Source organism: Chelonus insularis, unplaced genomic scaffold (genome assembly GCF_013357705.1).
Source record: "Chelonus insularis isolate UGA/USDA-ARS -01 unplaced genomic scaffold, ASM1335770v1 contig_326_pilon, whole genome shotgun sequence".
Classification (NCBI taxonomy): Eukaryota; Metazoa; Arthropoda; class Insecta; order Hymenoptera; family Braconidae; genus Chelonus; species Chelonus insularis.
In genome coordinates, this window is record NW_023276496.1 from 400,900 (window position 1) to 421,867 (window position 20,968).

A 20,968-nucleotide genomic window follows, 5' to 3' on the forward strand; every position below is an offset into this window, starting at 1 on the left:
TTTGAAAACAAAAAATACAAATTTAACAAAAAAAAAAAAGAAAATATTTTATCAATGAAAAATATCAATATTCTTAATCATTGCTTTATACATATTCCTATACTGTAGAATACAGAATAAACAATGTAATGACAAAAAGTGATTATCTAACCAAAGAGAAATTAATATTATAATTTGCAAACCATAGTTATGTTCTGAATGTGCAAACTAGACATATCAATGGATAGTTATTTATAGAGGAAATATAATTGTAAGATATACGATAATAAAAATGTGTACAGTACCACTATACAGTTTCTAAACATAAAAGTTATCCTTATTCTATTTTAAATACAGATGAGTACCTCAAACAATAATATAAAAAATTTAGATTTTCTTCCAGTAAAAACAAATACATACTTTTTTAATGAGTACATATCTTCATTGTATGTAGAAGTACAATACTCCGTTGTGACTGTGCAAATGAATAAAGGACTAAAATAAAAATCAGATGTGTCTTTTTGTATTTATCATGTTAACTTAAAAAATTTAATTAATTATCCAGTAGAAGCCATGTCAAATGTATTTTTAATTTATTTTACTATATTACTTTGTTTTTTTTACATATTATTCTACCTTACAGTAAGATACAGCTTGCCCATTACATTATTCTAGTCGAAATATTACATTTAAGCACAAAATAATTGGTAGAGTTTATGTGATAAAATATCAACGATTTAAATTACTAATTTGCATCGTAATCATACTTTCAAGGATGTGACATGTGTGCTTTTAATCATATTTAATTAATAATTATTATGATTTATCGAAAAAACAACTGGTAAATGAAGATAAACTATGAAAATATTTGAGTAAGTTCCATGTTGAATGGTTAATTTATAAAAGCCAGTTTGCAATACTCTATGTGGAAAACGAATCGACTATTTTTCCACAATTCTTCCTTACTATAATTGGCTAATTTTCATTATGCGTATTATTTATTTGGAACAACCTATTAATATTTACCTAATCGAATAACTACTATCGAATACAGTTTATCCGTTTTATTTCATTCTACGTTACAGCGGTAAAAAATCTAAAGCGATATTTATGGTTATTATGTAAAAAAAAAATTTCAAGAAAGACGGTAAAAAAGTTTTCGCGTATTCAATAACGCTTCTTTTGTTGTTTTATCATATTTACTACAACGGAATACAATATTTTGATATCTCTACATTTTATTTCGATTAATGGAAAATAATTAATAAGGTATTTAAAAATTTTTTATTCCACTTAACTTACTGAATTTACGATGCAGAATTATGTAATGTTTATAGCACCGTTTGATAATAATTTATCCATCGTTAACAGCCAATAATGGACATTTTTTTTAAAAAATCGAACCCTAAATAATCCTCAAGGTATGGATTATGGAAAGGTATCATTAATTATATACCAACGAATTAGATAAAACTTTACACAACTTATACATCTTGTATTTCAATTTTTGTATAGTCATGCGGATAAGTAAAATTACTTCACACATAAACATTAATGTGCTTATTCACTGAATATACAAATCTATGGATCCATACATAGATATGGACAATATATACTGTCAACATTCAAGTATGTAGTCATAATTGTAAGAATAATAACTGATGATAATATAGGCGAACTCTCATAGCGTTATATTTAGCGTTATTTAAAATAGCATTATTTATAGTGAAGTTATTAAGTTCGGACAGAGATTGATTTAACTTTTTTTTAGCATTATGGAGGGAATTCACTAACAACTTTGCTTGATAAAATACAGCGCTCGCAAATTTTTTTATAAACAAATATAACAGACTCTTACTTGCGAGAACACACGCTGTTTAAGTTCACAGTAATTCTTCGTTCGAGCTTATGAGCAGTATTAATATATATAATAATATATTTATATTCATATATTTATATATATTTATATATATGTATAATAATCATTCAAGAATCATTTTGACTTGCCATGCGCTATATCAATCACTCAGATTAGCATAAAATGCAATTGGAATGTTAATTACATAAAATAAATTTTGTTTTATCTCATCATACTTATGACTCAATTAAGTACATGAATTACCACTAAATACCAATCAAACTTTTCATCGTTTTCATTCTTACATATTACTTATGAAGCATTAATAAGATTCCCATTAAAATATCTGCTCGTTTATAATAATAATAATAATTTATAATCAATCAAACGATATTTGCGAAAATTTTATCTTGATTATTCAAATAACAATTTCATGCATAGTTTCCCTTGTATTTTCGATAATATAGACATAGTTTTGTTAAGAACAATATAGATATAGTTTGTAATATATTAAACATATGACAGCTAATGTGATCTGCAAATGACTTGTAAAAACTCTTTGCTTTTTTTCATGACTAGCTACGTCTAATGTGCATTAGAAAGAAAAACGTAAATTCGGCGATTGTTACTGGCGCATACTATTGCTCTTATATTATTTTAATAACATAATAAAATAAAATATGAAATAAAAGTTATCTTCTTCCTTATGTGGCCCCTAGACTAGTGATGATAACTTGCATATTTCACGTTCATCAACTTCACATATTCGACGTCACATTCATGATTTTTAAGTTTTTCATTTAAGCGATTATTCAATTATAATACAATACAAAATACGATATTTAGTTGTGTCATGTCATATGATTACAATTTAAGTATCGTTCATATTTTTCATATTACATATTATTCAGACGCACAACATTTATATTTAATAGAAATTTCCATAATAGCAGTAAAATATTGTAGTTATTGCAAAAGCACATGCCGTCCTATATTTGAGACTATTCATCCACATAGATTAAACGATTGTGTACGCCAATTATGTTACAAAGTTTTGTGTGTAATATTTTTATACACTTGTCATTTTAATATATAAATACGGCATTTTTTTTATTTATTGAGGCAATGTGAAAAGGATATATAACATGATTTCATTTCCTTTTCTTCTATTTCATATTTGTTGTTTACTTCATTATTTTAACGCGTAAATTATTTCACCATCAAATAGTTTTCATTTAATTTCGGGTAAATTACGCGTTTATAATTGATTAGTGTTTTTAATTAAACCTAGGTACATTTTATTAATTTATCATTTGTTCTTTTAATTTTTTTTTTGTTAAGGTATACTTCGCATGCGAAAATATCAAGAAATATCCTCACAAAGTTTAAGCTGGACGGCTTTGATGAAATTAGGATTTTTTTAAAGGACGTGATTTTGGAATGCGAGCAAAAGTGGCGCAGATTTATTTTCTGTTATAAATACTCCCTAAGTTTTTAATCCTCCTCTCAATTATTTGTGAATTTTCATCACAATAGCGTGCAAATTTAACTATTCGTACGTGGTGAATCAGCTTAAGGCTGATGCTCTTCCATGAACAGCAATAATATTGGCGAGGAATTATATATAATATTCTAATGCACGCATATCCACATATCAATTTAATAATATTGGGATAATTATCATATTTACACAGTCAATTATAACGTAATTTATTAGCTCTTAATCCACGTACGTAAGTGCATAAAAATAAGTCGCGCGCCGTTTGGCATATTTTTTTTTTAATTCATCTGTAATTTTGCAATTTTGCGATTCTGATTATCAAATAATGTCGCAAAGATGCAATATAGATGAAAAGTTCAATTTTTTTTTTAATTGACTAGCGTACTCTACTACTTATTGATTAGCTTGTGAATAGATAATTTATCAAGCTCTGTAACATTACAAATGCTCTAGGTATAATACTAAGTACCGGACGAAAGTTCATCATTCGCTTTATTTATTAATACTCACAAGCCATAATAATTGAGTAATAAGAGCATTCGATCATAACGCAATCATTATTATTTGAATTACACAATTTTTTCCTATGAATTATAGAAATACAAATGCTTATGGGCTGCTCATTTTATAGTTTCACTAATTTTAAGTATTCTAGTCCAATACTACAATTAATCAAAGTACACTATGAATTTCGCCCCTGTATATGGTAATATAAAACAATTTTAAGTACCATTGTTTTTCCTACTTACACTAAATTCGTCACTACCTCAAATCATGTTTAATTTATTCTTCGGCTTTTACAGCACTTTGTGTTGCGATTTAATTGTTTCAATTTGATAATTATAGTTAGCTGCCAAATATTTTCGTCCGCGATTGAGATTACTCCGAACTATTATCTAATAACGGACGAAAAGGCAACCGTAATTTCAGTAACGTTGTTGAAATTCATGATGCCATCGGTTGAAATCGATGTGGAAAATAACGATTGAGCCATTAGCTAATCCAGCAAGTAAGAATCTAAAAATAAAATATATATTTTAATAAAAATGTCTTTTTTTTATAATAATACTTATCCCTTTCATTACTTACTTTTGATCATGGGAGAGTGCTAAAGAACGTACACTACTCTCACAAGTAGGGAAAGCGTAGAGTAGAGCAAGATTAAATGTTCTCCAGACTTCAACAATTCCTTTGTCTCCGCCAGTCATTAAGTATTCACCATCTCGACTTAATAGAAGACACTAAAAAAGAAGAGATGAATGATCTGTTATATAATTGAATATTACGAATATGCAGCATAATTTATAGAAATATTCCTCATAACTCACCTGGAGGTTATCATTGTGCGATTCATGTCTTAGTCGTTTGCCATTAATAGTAAATGCAGCAATATGCCCACGTTCATAGTTGACTACTATCACACCTTCACGAGACATTGCAATATTTTCCGGTGAATTGAATCCATTCGGTGCTTCTAAAGATCTCAGTAAATCACCAAATGTCGTGTGTACGAGAACCGGACCATCTAAACAATAAATAAATTGTGTAATATTATTACATATATAATGAATTTTAATGAGTACATTTTACATTAAAAATCAGTCATATGATATCTATCCTTTTGTTGTTCTTATAAGATTAAATTAATAAAAAGAACTTACAGTTTGATCCAGAGACTACAAGACCCAGCTCAGCAGAAATAACAACGGCTGAAACAGGCTGCTCGTGACCAGTTAATGTTGCACGAGGTGCTGGTGCTTCGCTCTCACCAACGATTGTTTGTGTTCTGGCATTCCAGTGCCATAAGAGAACTGTACAATCGGCACTGCCGGATGCAATGTAGCAGTCAGATGTGATGTTACACTCACTGCGTGATAAACATGTTACAACGCCGTAATGTCCAAAGACAATCTGAACAATCTTGGCTACAAATAAAGAGAAAGGAATTAGACAAACGAATATCTTAACAACTCGGTGATTAATACTTTCAAGTAGTGAACAATCATTTGTCTTAACAATTGATTACAATATGTTTATTAATGATATATTGAAAAAGAATATTTTATTTACCTGTTTCTGTAGAAAATACTCGGAAACTATTATCCCAGAAGCCACATGCTACAAGGAACCTACTGTCGACCGTTGTAACGAAACAATTGCTTCGGATTTTAAGTTTTTGACTAAAGTTATCTCCCAAATGTCGTCGTAGAGTAGGATTTGAACTATTAGCTGTTTGTGCTGAAACAATAAAATAATAATTAGAAATTTATCATGTTAAACTTGATTGTTATAAAAATTTAACAACTCGATATAAACGTATTACATGTGCTCTTTGAACATTTCTTGAATTGATTCGTTACAATACATAAAAAATTTTTGTATTTAATTAAATTGAAATAATTAAAATTGTAATAAGCTTAACTGACGCTAAGATATGGGTAAAAAATTTTTTACTTACATAAAACTGGATCCATTGATAGTGGTTGATTAATAGCTTGAGCTTGAGGTGTATCAGCATAACTGGGAGACTGAACAGATGCTAATAAAAAAGAAAAGAAAGAAAAGTTAATATTCCGGTTTTTTCTGAAAAGTGAGATATCGATATCAATGAGTATACTAACCAGCATAATTAGTATTCCAACGGTTTACGGCAAACTGTTGACCAGTTGTTACAGTTACAACTGAAGGCAGTGGTAATTGTGGGTAAGTGTTTGCCGATATATGACAGATTGGAGAATTTGATGGAAATTTAATTGTCATACAAATATCATCAGGAATACTGGAGAACATCATTGGAGACTACAAGAAATATTTAGTTTTTAAAAGACATTAAAAAAAAAAAATTTAGTTAGTTTTTGTGTTAGAATAAATTAGTAAATATTTTCATCACAAAAGTAACTGCGTAAAAGCATAATTAATTTACCAAATGCATCGCTGAACTTCGGGGTGGATGTGGCTCCATTAGAAGCTGTGAAGGGGTCTGTCCAAAGTTTCTAATCTGATTCTCTATCGCTTCTTTCATGACAGGATCAGTTATTGTATCTAAGTCCACGCTTCCTTCGTAAGTTAAGTAGTAAAAAACATTAGTAGCTCGCACTGCCTCTGGACCTAAAAAGGAACGATTTTGCATCAGTTAAGCAAAGAATTTCAATAATCCTAGTAGTGATTTATTGGTGCCATTAATAAATTTTTAGCGTTGACACTTCGCTCTAAAGATAAATGACGAAGAAAGTAGTTCCGGATAAAAATTTGCCTTTCCCCATTTCTCATCTCTATTTCCGGCTCTTATTTTTTTTTCATCATCTTCTTCTTCTTCAGTCTACCCACTGCATTATAGAGGGTAAATGTGTTATGTATTATAAAATTGGAACGCATTGTCGCGCTTGCTAAGTTTGCCTAATTGCATAGGACTAAGGAACTCGAGAGGAAGCCAACTAAAAACTAATTCCTTCCATACGAGAGTAAATTCAACAAGACTCCCCCAGGTTTCTGACTGTGACCATCTTCGTAGAACTACCGGATATAGAGGCGCCACCCGCAATTAACATCTGACAAAATTTAATTTGATGCGACTTTTCTGTTGTACTGGTACTCCTGACTGTTTTCGACGCACGATAATGTTTAGTGAATTTTCCGTGTTTATTGTCGTTGATGTCTTCATATTATTGATAAATGTATTTTTACCTCTTTGCTTGTAGCCGAAAATTAAATCAATCCATTGATGGAGTTGACAGGATACAAATTCTGATTCCAAAGCCTAAAAACAGGATTATTTTTAAAGATACTTAAAAAATTTATTGTATTTTTTTTTATAGTGAAAAAAATAAACATACCATTCTATTAATTCGAATAAATTCTTCAGGTGATGATGCCCAAGGCGGAAGTTCAACATCGCCAACAGCACTTCCATCTTCTTGTCTACCAAGACGATAATGATTGCTGTTAACTAGCATTTCAGGCAGGAAGAAAAATTCGGGAATCAGTTCCTGTAGTCAATGACAAAGTACAAATGTTAGACGAGATAAAAAATGGACAAAAAGGTTCTCTCAAGTAACGTAACATTTTATTCATGGTGACTTGAGCCAATGTAGATATTACTCAACGAACCTTAACATCAGATGTGTCGCGTTGACAGTTCTTCCACGAAAGCGCAATTGATGAAAAGAGCCTGTTGGGATGATCAAATTTGCCACCTTGGAGTGGCAAGAACATTGTTGTCATGGGCTCCTATAATAAAAAATAAAATATTAAAAATATTTCTGGGTGTATTTTGAAATTTGTAATTTTTTCATCTTTTAGCTTTTTGGTTTATTATGACTATGTATTGTAATAAACAATATACGATTGTTTAGAGTCAAGACAATTGTTGTATCGACAAGATGACAGGTCTTTTAAAAGAATATGTGAAGATTGACTTTATTAAAGGTATTATCGTTTTTTTCAACCTTGTATCTCTAGGCGATTATTTGTATGAATATTTGTCACATTGTTAAAATTATTTTGACCTCTCGACCAAAATTTATTGTATGACTGAGTATGTAATCATTATAATAGTACACCTGGATAAAAAATTAGTATCTATTTTTATGAGCATGTGGAAAAAAAATTCAATGTTTTCCCTCATATTTTGACTCTCCAAAATTATATAATGTAATGTAAATAAATTTCATCAGAGGAAACAGTACTTTAAAATGAAATCTATGAGACACCGAAGAAGATGAAAAGTGTTTAAGTTTGATAAAAATAATTTCAAGCACAGACTGGAGATATTCGACTGTCTGTGACAGTTGAAGTCAGGAGAATTCTGAAGAAAATGTGTAGTACAAACCAGATGTATATTTAACGGAGTGGCAAGCGTCGTCGACACTCGAGCATTTCAACGCCTTCGAATTAGTGTTAACTCGCTACTAAACGTGTCCTGATAATTTATGATCTGTTAATGGTTCCGTTTCTTACAGTAGTCAAACAATAAGCCAAATAATAACAGTTATTATCAATCGATATTCGATTAGAACTGTAATTTTTAATGATTGAACTTTTTTTCTTGAATTATTCAATTTTTTGAAGAAAAGATGTTGTTAGGAAGAAATTTCTTTTCAGAATAAAAATAATGAAAGGATTTTCTAGGTAGGCAATTGATTATAAAATACATACCACACGAATCAGCCAATGAAGAACGAAAGCAGCAGTAGAGTAATGAGTTCCATAATGAAACGGAGGAATGCTGTCGTGTTCCCAACTTTGGAAACGCTCTTCAAAATAAGCTCTTCGGCTAGGATTAAGTGCTCCAATCGGCTAAAAAAAATAAATTAGCATTTAATCAGATTCAAAATCTATCAAATCAATTTAATCTACTAAAAAATCAAAGAATTAACTACTGAAAGTTGTGACTGTTGAATTATTAAGATAATTTATATTCTCAAAAAGAAATCTTACCTTAGATAAATCTCGATAATTGCTTGGTAGACTGAGATCTAGTTCTTTAGTTTCATAATTAGTGAGAACCCATGGAAAAACTGGATACTGATTCAAGTCATTGTATGTTCGTCCTGCAATGTAGTATTAACTTGTTAATTTTTTACTTTTGAAATCATCATAATTATATTTAGAAGTAAAAAAGAAAAAAATTATTTCCATCGTCTTCAATTTGATAATGAAATGAATTGAAATTTATGGCTTAGGGTTGGTAAAAAAAAGTGTTTACAAAAAATCTTGAGGAATGAAAGCCGAAAGTAAAACTGAGTGTCGTCGAGTGCATTCTATTTTTACGAAAAACTCGTTGAGAGTCTCAATGGGGCGCGGTGCTCCGTTTAGTAGGCACATAACTCAAAGCATGACGGCTAATCGCTCCTGAAATTGTCACTCCAAAGTCTCACTTTCATTCGCTTCTGAGCCACACAAAGCTATTAGGTCTTCAAAACACGAAACACATTAGTAACGGCATCGTTTCATCGCTATACTTTCATTTCTATCAAATGTAAATAAAAATAAATCAATAATTATTAATTCACTACAACTACAAATTTACTTTTTTTTTCTTCAATAAAAAATTCATGTATATATTTCAATTCTTTTTGTTTGAATGATTTTCATTTTTCTTATATTTGTAGAAGACAAAGTCTATTTTTTATCTATCTTAAATGAAATATTGTCATGCAAAAAAAATCACTGCAAAAAATATCCTTGGTACCAACAATTATCGTAAATTAAGTTATATTAATGAGCAGTATAACAACAGTTTTACATCTTAAACATGATTTATCTATCAATAATTATCAATATTAGTGATAATTGGACATTGCAATCAAGTTAATTATAGATCATCAAAAAAAACTTTTGCATAAATAAATGTTTTTTTAAAATGATTTCCTACTAAGGACATTTTTTACTAGAAATTAAAAGAATTCAAATTATTTTTGCAAGATTCAAAATAGATAATTTCTGAAAAAATTTTATTCACAAAATGAAAAGCTTCTGCTGATTAATCTAGGATTTGAATTTGTTGTAAAAAAATGTTTGTAAGACTATATTAGAAGATGATTTACAAAACAAAGATTATAATAAAATTGGCAACGCATGGTCACAATATTGTTATAAATCACAACTTTACGTGATTCAGAGACGACGTAAATATAATAGCAAGACTGTTATGCATCAGAGTGATTATTAATGGTAGCGTCGGCGTGAACGAATGTTTGGGGACTACATCGCGACAGCAGAATGTTTGCGACACACACGAGATAACGCACGTCTTGAAGCCCTCAATTTTACCCTCACAGCTCCCCATGGTGATACAAATGCGTTATAATAAGTGTGTACAACCATCAAGAGAACACACTCATTTTTAATCCGCTGAAAAATAAAAATACAACTATAAAAATACGTAGATGGAAAAATTGTCACAATATTTTCCCTATTTTTTTGAATTTTTTGTGAATTACTGTTATATGTAGAAATATCTGTCTTCCATTATTTAGTGGAAATTTAATACTTTTTCAATTTAATAAAAAGCAAGATCAATGGTTATTTGAAATAGCGTGGGATATACGAGTGCATTTTATCGATCCATCGTTTCTTCAGAGTAATATAATTCACCGTCCGCACCTATATGTGTATAAGATCATCGGCTAGCGATACCATCGCGAGAGAATAAGAATCTGTCGACAGCTGCTAAACGTGTATGAAGTGAGGGTCGTCTATGCTTTTCAAATATACTGTTTTTTTATTTAAGAAATTTTTACGATTCAAGGTACATACTACAGGTACGATATAAATTGTTTCCTAGGATGGTTAATGTATCTGCAAAAAATACCAACTATGTTAAAGCAATTTATTCATTAAATTTAAAATTCTATTTTATTTTTCGAATTGAATCAAAAACTACTGTTACATTTAACTTATTAATTCAATTGACTTTAAATTTCTTTTATTAAAACTGGTGCTAATTAGAAAAAAATTTTAACCTCTCATAAATTAAATTTAAAAAATATTGTATTATTATATTCATGGAAATTTTATCTCCTCAAGATGTTTCTGTGTTTAATTAAAATTAAAGTAAACGTGGGAGGAATCATTTCATACTCCACTATCAGGAATTAAAAGAAAATATCCTGGTTGGATCCATATACAAATAATAAAATCGTGACCGGTTCATCTGCACAACTTTGAGTATCTCCAGCTGAACACTGAAATATAAAGCAAGCATATACAAGAGCAAAAACTGGCGCTCATAGCCTGTAGCTATTTATTCGCACAATTAATATATAAGGCTCGTAAATAGCGCGTTGCCCGCTAGCACCGGCAGTTTGAATTTCGAATAATTACATGTCGGGCCTCATCGACGTCATTAAAAATCGCCCTGCCGCCTTTAGTGTATGACAGAATTATGATTTTACCTTTTAGCCATCAGCCAAAATTATAAAATTAATTACAAATAAAACCAATAAACATAGATTAATTTAAAAAAATATTATTTTTATTTATTTATGTTTGGTATAAAAATTAGAACAAAAATATCAAAGAGAGATATTAAACCATGAAGAAACAAAGAGTAGAGGGCCTTAAAAACAACCAAGTTTCCCTAAGGAGCGGATTACTGACAGAATATAGAGCTATAGGGTAAGGATTATATGGAATGGAGTGAGCATAAGATAGGGTAGAGAAAACCCAAGGCTGATTGAGAACATCCCTAATGCGGTCCGACAGATTTCATTCGTCCGTGTGCAGCCATAAAAAGCCCTACTTCATGGTAATGTCTTTTTCGTACTTCAACCAACGGTTGATCAGAAACCGTAATAATTTCCGGGTTTTCAATGCATTATCTGAATCAACTGTCTCAATTCCACACTGCCACACACTCTTACATGTATATTTTTCTTTTTTTATAGACAGATGTAGAGTATGAATCCATATAAAATAATTCATGAACAGTATTTTATAATAATATTAAAAGAGTTCACTTACCAGCAATTGTATTGAGGAACATTAAATATTCAAAATTAGATATTTCTCGTCGCTGCCACTTTTGCGTCATGTTTGAATTCCTCATCAGCTGCCTTGGTGACATCATTGATGCTCTTCTGATTAATTAAATAAAATTGAAATATTAATAAAAGAATTTATCCAGCTATGCCTAGTAGTGTGAATAAAAATAACTCGATGGTGATCAAAGTGCAATCAAAGAGCAATTATGACAACTAAATTTGGTCCAACGGGTATATATCATGTCGGAAGAAAAAGTGCAGTTTACGTGTACAGGGTTGTAAATTCCTCTTAACTTTATGAACGCGAAAGAGCCTTGGTTAATTCAGGATTTAAGGCGCTCCGTAGCTTTTAATGACTTGGTGCTTGATGTAGAGATAAAAAGTTTACAGAAATGGCATGCGAAGAGCCGGACGCATAAATACAAACGGCATAAAAGTAAAACCACAGGAGTCAAAAAATGCGTTTGTTTAATTTTCAAATTTGAGTTTTCTTCATTTTATGACTATCGTTTTATAGATGTGTAGAGCAATCAGGTGCTATTTTTCAATCATGACCACTTCAATTCTGCAAGGAAACGAGTATTGGTATCGTGTTCGAGGATTATTCATGCTGGGACGTGGGTTATTTTCTCTTTTCCTTTTCCTGTGCTGTCTACTCTCATGATGCTGCTGGAAGTAAGATTATTTTTGTTTGCTGTTTGTGCGGCAGAATCTCCCCCGGATCAGACGTCCAGCTCTCGACCGGCGTATATTTATGACCGTCGTATCTCTCGCCGGTTTACGTAGGAGAGTTTAATGGATGGTCCAGTGCCGCGGAGACGCGAACCTGTGTTCTCGCCGCTTCGCGAACGACTTGCTGAGTCCCCTCTACCTTCATCGTTGCTGATACATGCCAAAGAGACGCAAGGGGATCGAGGCTGGGCAGAACCTTCGCCAAAAGGGACAAAGAAATGGTGGAATGCGTCGAGCGTGTTCACCGACGAAATGGGCCCAAGTGAATTCGTATGTGAGGCGATTCTTCTGCTTTACACAATACGCCCAGGATATATCCCTCAATAGCTTTTGCTTCTCAAACTTACCTAGTCTGTGGAATCCCGTATTTGATGCCAACACCGACCCGCGGTAGCGCCTTGATCACCTTCTTCACCGTCGCCTGGTCCGGGAATGCGAACAGAATCGAAGCTGTTGCAAAAAAGCGTTAGTTTGTAAAGTTAAAAAGTGCCACTAAATATTTTATTATTATTTTTTAAATTGTTTGATCATTAATCATTTTCAATCGTTTCTATTTGATTATTTTATTTGAGTTGACTGGTTATTAATTATTGAGAAGATTTTTGACTCTATTCTGATCAAAGGTTGTAGTTGAGTATTTTATATTGTCCAAATTGTGAATGGCCAGTACTTGTTTTTTGTGCACTTTTTAGATTGAAAAGGAGACTTTGTAGTCCATACAATTCTAAATTTAACACACATAATAAACTCGTCGTGAGAGATTTTAACGAATTAAAACTATACTGTCTGTATGTTTTCTTTTAGTTTCGTTCATTTTTTTTCTTCATTTCATTTTGTTTTTAATAAACGACACGAGATATCCCAGGCAAAGAGTGGCATTCCACTGTTTCACGACAACGCATCGAAAGTCAGAATGAGATTAGAATCTCGTTGAGGACGTTGGGAATTTATCGTTGGACGGTGAAATAATCAGTAGGACAGCAACCTGAACTCAGGTATACGTAACTGTCTTACATCCATTATATACGACAAGGACTAGCTATGTCCTTAAAAATAGAGAAAAAAAATTAATGCATAAATTAATGATAAAAAAAGTTATTTCATCTAATTTAAATTATTGAGAAAATATTTGCAATGTTTCGTTATAATATGCAAATGAAAGCTGCATAGCAAGATTTTTATTCGACAGAGATTTTATGCGTATAGGTCTCTAGAATAATGAATCGATCTCACAAAAAGACATGCCATCATCTGAGATTGATATTTATGATGTAAAAAGCAACTCGCTCACACACCTCGGTGACACTCTTGGCATTCTCGTCGCCTCATTCGGATTAGCCTCTCTCGTATCGTGTGAAATAATGCAGAATGCATTCAGAGCAAGAACAAAGGAATCCCGTGAACGCGAGACCATTTCAACTGAACCGAACTGCAGTCCTTTTTGATCATCCAGTATCAACTCTTCTCACATATATTCCCCATTTTTTCCCCTTTTCAATTTATTTACAATTATACTCACTTCTGCTGGCAAGAAAAATCTCGATCGCCACATTTTGCAGCAAGTATCGGCGTGAAAAAATCGCTCGAATCTCCGAAAAGTACCATTTTCCATGCAAGTGATCACAATACTTGAGAACCTGTAACAAAAATAATTCACTTATTTATTTGTGTTCAATAAAAAATTAAATTGATGGTTAAATAGTAGACTTGTACTGAACATTGACATTCTCCGCAAATGTATCTTTATTTTATTCCAATGTTGATGGTGATGTCATTGTCTATGTATCGATTCCAAGGATAAAGCAAAGAGGTAAAAGAATAAGGGTGCTGGTGTAACAATGTGTGTATAATATCCTGTCTGTGAGACAACATCGCAACCAAACCATAAGTATGTAACCTGGATGCGGTGAAGTGTGATACGATATAGCGAACACGGTTGCCGGTCGCAAGATGGCCGTCATGGTAGGAGGAGCCTCCTGCTGAGTCGAGAATCGATCCCAGGACTTTGGTGGACTTGCGCTCTTGAACAAAGTCAGAGGACCAAGGGTGAGGAGAGGAGCATCATGAAAAGGACCAAGACATGACGGGCTTATTGATGTCGATGTACGTGCGAAAGAAGTCCTAATTACCACCCAGATTTTTAATGAAATGTGTCATTCTTAATTGATAAAGATACATTAATTTAATTTTTTTGCAATCACTCTTGCAAAAAAAATTCATCTTGAAATGATTAAATTTTACCCTGGAGACTTATTTTGTTTTGACTCAATTTTTTCACTAATGAGAAATTGTAATTAAATTCATGAGTTGATATAATAATATGAGCCGAAGGCAACATGTCAAGTCAACTAATCGACAAGTAACAACGAACGTTGGGGTACATCATGAAAGAGTGTCATACGAGAAGCTAAACATGAGTGATGATGTTAGGGATGGTATGTATATCCACATATGCAAGCGCTCGTCAAAATCCAATTCCCCACCAGACAAAGGTTTCAAATCTCAAGAGAATATACAAGTATCTTTCTGTTAGGAGATGACAGTAAATATAAAAAGAGTCAATTACAACAAGAATCCTTCTTTATTAAAAACAAATTTCATTCTCATTTCTAAATCATTTGTATCTATTTTAAAAGTTTATTTATAGTGAAATAAATTTGTGTTGCAAAAATAAATAATTAAAAACCACCCCTTGGATTTATGTGATTATTTAATCTCCAATGGTGTCCCAAATAGATAAGAACTAAGTCATGAATGTTCGAAGATTTAATCTGTTTACGAAGCTGCATTTTCATGCATTAGATAAATCACGTTTTTACCACGAAACTTTTTGACACGGTTATACTCTAAAACCAAATATAATACTCATCACTTAGAATTAAATCAAGTGAAAATGATTTTTCACATTTCCATACAAATGTTTGAAATAATTACAAATTCATCTATTAAGACCACCAGACGTGTCTTAAGCATCTAAATCTCTCGTGAATGGGCTCTAGTTTGGATGTCTAAAGCAATTCATAAATCCGCAAATACCCTAGCCACCAGTCTAAGCATTTATGTCTGATGGGAACTTGAGGGAAAAGCAAAACGAGCATCAGACCACACGCAGTGCAGTTGAGATGCTCGTTGTCAAGTGTCAAGTGGTATACGATTAGTATAGCTCTCCATGCGGCATCTTTTATTTTTTTATCATATATACCAACTCCTATGGATGGTCCTGTGCTGCATCGGGGGTGCGCAACAATGGGCGACCTAATGTAACAACATGTGTCGCTTTCGCAAGAACCCTCACCGTCATGGTCCACAGCTTTCATTGTGCTGATGATCATGCATGTGTGAGTAAACCAGTAGAATTCGATAGAATGGGAAACCACTTAGTAACTGGCGGTGTACAACAAACAGATTAAACGCTGAACAATGATCGAAGTGCTCTCTTACGATTCCATGACTCAATGATATTAGTCTTCAGAACAACTCTGACATGGTAATGGTAACTCTCCAGCAATACTTTTCACAAGAAATGGAAATTTATACTCCAAAACAATATTTATTGTAGGGATAGCTTGTTAATTAACTCATTAGTGAATAAAATAAGTTTTTTATTCACTCTTGGAGATCTACAACCTGAATTGAGTTTGAATTTGATTCAAATGATTTCCTGATAAGTTTCAAGGGTTGAAAAATAAAAGAAAGTTCAAGACAGTCCAAGAATAATTCCAATAATTTTTGGAGTTCAAAAAAAATATTAATCAATTTATTTGCCAATTTAGCTAATTAGTTTAGAAAATTTTTCTCGAATTATGTGGATTAAGAATTACTTTTTTATTTCTAAAAATACCATATAGAAAATGAGTGAAAATTGGTTTGAAAAAGTATTTTGGTAATGATTAAATCTTCCTCTTTCATTAATGTAGCATATTTCTATTGATGTTAGCTCTTAGGTAATATTCAGTGATAAATTGTTTTTATTTCCTAATGCACTCTATTATGAAGCTCCGAAACCTTTTTCTAAAATGATTCTTTCAGATGAATTATATCTAGCATGTGCCAGTTCTCATATTTTTACTACCATTTCTCATACAATAATAAACTATACACGGTAGTTGAAAATATCATTTTGTAAATCACTTTTCTAGTTGATGATGCTTTCACGTCTCTAAAATTCTTAATGATGAACACATGAAAGAAACAGTTTTTATTATTTTGAAATTTTTCCATAAAAAAGAAGAAAGAACAGCTAAATAGGAGGGTTGTATTGTGACATTCTTAATGGCCTGGAACTTTTAGGTGAAATAATATATTAGACGTAAACAACGTCTAGTTAGTTTCTAAGCATTTCCTCTGATTCCTTATACTTAAAACACAATAATTTACCAAGCTTCCGGCAACAGATGCTTCGAAAGATATTTATCCTATCAAATAGGAAGACGAATATAATTTTTAATATATAATAAAAATATTTGTAAATAATTTTGTAGGAGTTATGTTTTTTTTTAGCTCTAGCACGATGATGATGATTTAAGTTATTTTTTCCAACATTATTTACTTGATCCAAGCGGCGAGTACGTCAAAGACGTTTTCTTTTACATCGCAAAGTAGTCTCTTGATGCAGTCAAACGTAAGTATAGAAGCTGGTCTCTGCCGGCTGCCAAGACTCACCGATGAGCCCTGGATTATACTAGGGATTATTCGGAGATGTTCATCCGAGCTGATTTACAAGGCCGACTCGTTGCCTATCGGGTGACCACTCAAGTGGTATTGCCATCCCTGAACTTGAGAGTCTATTGCACAATATAGACCCAACTGATTTTTTTTCAAACCCTCATAGTTTAACGGTTGAAGGGATTTATAATTGCGCACTAACTATTGCTCTTTTCGTTGCTCCAAAATGAAATGAAACATGTATCTTATTATTTTTGTACTAAAAATGATTATAAATCATTAGTAAAATATTTTTCTTTTCAATATGAGTATTTAACATATTGTATTATAGGTGAAATGAAATATTGATGGGAATTTAATAAGTATAATACTAGTGTACAAATAATTCAAAAGATAAACGAATTAAGTTGAAGCAGAATGATGAAAGACTCATTTAGGGGCGCACAGTCAAGTACTTGGGGGTTGATGTAGCAGAGTATTTGACCCCTTAGGCTGGAAGAAGAAGTGTCAGAGTACAGGCGAAGGGTAACGGACATTACGTTTATTCTGCTCATGAATCAAGTTGTATTAGAGCACCGAATGGGAGTCATTGGTTACCAATCTACTTCTGTGCTGTTTGCTAGATTAGATTTTGAGCTTTATTCAATTACTCGTAAGTAAGCAACTACTTTTCTGTAAAGCTTGTGAGAAATAATATTCAAGAAAGTCACATTTATTTGCTTTTCCTTCTAGATTGGAACTTGATGAAAAACAAATATTGTGTGAATAAAAAAATTTTTCAATTAATATTGAACCAGTCTTTAGTATTAATTAACACCATCTCAACTATAATTATCTCGTCATAAAGATTATTGATATATACATTTTACTCTCATAAACTTGCCATCTGATTGCAATGTCCTGCAGAAAGTTAATGTTGTTTATGATTTGATTCCTTTATGTTATAAGCAGGTGATTGCTCGCGTTTCAGTTTGGATACGGGTATGTTTGATAAATGAAATAAGTGATTAATAAAGTATATAATATATAATATGTAAGATTTCTTATAGCTTAATGGGATAAAATGACCAAGTTCAATAGAATAATAAAAAAATTCATTTGAATAAAAAAGAATTTTTTTAATAATCTCGAAAGTCAAAGCTTTCCAGTATTCGAATCAATAATGTCAACATTTATGCACATAAAAATGAATATTTACGATAAAAAAATTTCCTTGAGAAATATTTAAATATTTTCAAGATTGATCAAATGATAAACAATAAAAATACCCATCTATTCACCACAGAAAATTTTTTCTTCAAACTTTTCATGTTGTAAATTTCACAAATAATGAGTATGGGTGATATCTTTTCAATCAATTAAATTGAAGTGCATCTATTAATTCATTCAAAGTCCCTATTGGTCACTTATTGCTATTATTTTATCTGATAAATTTTGCGTAATCTGCAGTACTTTTAGCAAAATAGTGGTAGATTATTGTCCAATAGACAATAAAATATATAGAAAAAGTAAAAAAAAGATCGACTTAAAGTCTCCAGCAGGTAGAGAGAGAATTACATGCATGATACCGGGGCGTGGCGTGATTGCGCAGTCGCCACGTGACTTTATCACCGCGGAGGCGGGACTTGAAAGCGACAAGGAATGCGTTTCTGCGTCTGGACTTGAATCAAGACTTAGGGAAATAGCTTCTGTTGTGGCGTACGTATAATATCTCGTGAGTATCCCGAATTCAGCACCTGTCGAATGGGAATGTGCGTGTAAATATTTCGTTTAGTTAACGTGCACGCTCCAAACAAGAGTTTGCTCGTTGGACTCTAGAACCCACCAGATGAACCATCAATGAGTTAATACACGATTTGAGATAACGAGAAATGGGAAAAGTTGTCAAGATGTTGGTGCCTCCGTATTTTTCGAGTGTCCAGACTGACATGTTGTATCAGATAAACAAATACTATGCTGAGAAAGTACAGACAAGAACTGCCCAAGTGCAGAAGACGATCCGTGATGTTTGCAAAGTAGTGCACGAAATCCTAAAAGAAGTGGAAGTTCAGGAGCCTCGATTTATCTCATCATTAACAGAGTGCAATGGCAGATATGAAGGCTTAGAGGTCATTTCACCTGGTGAATTTGAGGTGGTCCTTTATTTGAACCAAATGGGTGTTTTTAACTTTGTTGATGATGGCACCCTACCGGGTTGCGCGGTGCTCAAGCTGAGCGACGGACGCAAACGTTCCATGTCCTTGTGGGTGGAATTTATCACTGCATCCGGTTATCTTTCAGCTCGTAAGATCCGCTCGAGGTTTCAAACTCTTGTAGCTCAAGCTTGTGACAAATGTGTGTACAGAGATTCAGTCAAAATGATAGCAGACACAACAGAAGTAAAGCTTAGGATTCAAGAGAGATTTGTTGTTCAGATTACACCCGCCTTCAAATGTGGTGGTATCTGGCCGAGGTCTGCAGCTAACTGGCCAATTCCTTGTGGTCCTTGGCCTTATCAAAATCTTGTAGCTGAAGTTAAAACTGAAGGCTTTAATTTGCTATCAAAGGAGAGCGCTATTTTTCAAGGCAAACAGTCAGCGATGGAGGGAGATGCTTGGATTTTGTCTTTTCTAGAAGCTGAGAGCAGATTACTTCAAGGTGGATGTCGCAAAAAATGTCTAGGTATTTTGAAAACCCTAAGAGATCGACATCTTGACTTGCCGGGAAATCCAATTACCAGCTATCACATGAAGACGTTGCTGCTATATGAATGTGAAAAGCATCCTTTAGAGACTGAATGGGATGATGTTTGTCTAGCCAACCGTATGATCGGTATTTTTTTACAACTTATATCCTGTCTTCAGTGTCGCAGATGTCCTCACTACTTCCTTCCCAATCTTGATCTTTTTAAAGAAAAGTCTCGCAACAGTCTTGAAGTTGCAGCTAAACAAGTCTGGCGGTTGACACGAGAGCTACTTACTAATAGCCATGCTCTTGAAAAACTTTAAATCACTAATATTGTATTAAAAAACTTATTTGCTATAAATATCTCATTATTTACATCTTGCTTATGCCAAATTAAAATTTATTTTTATCATTATTATATAAGTAATAATATTTTCGCAAACTTTTGTAATTACTCCAATGGAATGTTTTTGCTTTTAATAATGACTATAAAAAAGTGCGATTGTGATATTTGTAATTTTTTTAATAGTGATCAAAGATATTAGAAGGGTGTGGTTGATAAATCTTATCATGATAATTATATTTACATACAAACATCTAATATAATTATTGAATGTACATATTGTATATGTATAACTTTTTTGAAAAATATCCAATGTTATTGATTAATTTATTTTTTATAGCCAATTATTTATGTTTTAAAATAATTTATAAAGATGGTGTGTAAATAAATACTTTAATGTCTTTCACTTGAATGAATTATTAATTACATTTATGATTCCTGAATTGATTTTCATTAAAAATTATCTTTATAAATAATCTTAAAAATTTTCAAAAGATAAATTATCAACTTTTACGGTTGTATTTAATTCTAATTATTACGTCTGTACTAAAATAAACTTTACAAAATATTTGCGAAATTTTTTACGGAGAAAAATATTGGAAAATTAGTTACTCAATTTACTATCTATTATTGCCTCGTAAATAATAATTGTAATTTTTTTTCACAGTTACAGAAATAAAAAATAAATAATAAAATGATAAAGTTGCTATTACTAGTTTACTTGACTGTTAACAATGATTTTC

General features: G+C 31.9%; 2 protein-coding genes across 9 annotated transcripts in view; one reads left to right on the top strand and one right to left on the bottom strand.

Moving 5' to 3' along the window:
* Positions 1-557: 557 nt before the first annotated feature.
* The window catches only part of rg (rugose), a 149,371-nt gene continuing 128,960 nt past the window's right edge, over positions 558-20,968 (bottom strand). For all 8 annotated transcript variants that reach the window (XM_035081839.1, XM_035081836.1, XM_035081834.1 and 5 more), the window contains 16 exons: positions 14,073-14,190; positions 12,901-13,003; positions 11,802-11,917; positions 8,775-8,887; positions 8,493-8,633; positions 7,446-7,565; positions 7,172-7,324; positions 7,023-7,095; positions 6,262-6,446; positions 5,960-6,137; positions 5,797-5,877; positions 5,409-5,576; positions 5,000-5,263; positions 4,667-4,863; positions 4,428-4,579; positions 558-4,355 (listed from right to left, as the gene is read on the bottom strand). In XM_035081839.1, coding sequence (XP_034937730.1) covers positions 4,265-4,355; positions 4,428-4,579; positions 4,667-4,863; positions 5,000-5,263; positions 5,409-5,576; positions 5,797-5,877; positions 5,960-6,137; positions 6,262-6,446; positions 7,023-7,095; positions 7,172-7,324; positions 7,446-7,565; positions 8,493-8,633; positions 8,775-8,887; positions 11,802-11,917; positions 12,901-13,003; positions 14,073-14,190 — 2,253 coding nt within the window. In that variant the 3' untranslated portion in view covers positions 558-4,264. The remainder of the gene's footprint in view (positions 4,356-4,427; positions 4,580-4,666; positions 4,864-4,999; positions 5,264-5,408; positions 5,577-5,796; positions 5,878-5,959; positions 6,138-6,261; positions 6,447-7,022; positions 7,096-7,171; positions 7,325-7,445; positions 7,566-8,492; positions 8,634-8,774; positions 8,888-11,801; positions 11,918-12,900; positions 13,004-14,072; positions 14,191-20,968) is intronic.
* Positions 18,908-20,326, top strand: LOC118066075 (protein mab-21-like). Its single transcript, XM_035081842.1, has one exon. It carries the CDS (start codon positions 19,090-19,092, stop codon positions 20,203-20,205), a length of 1,116 nt encoding a protein of 371 aa, XP_034937733.1. The 5' UTR covers positions 18,908-19,089; the 3' UTR covers positions 20,206-20,326.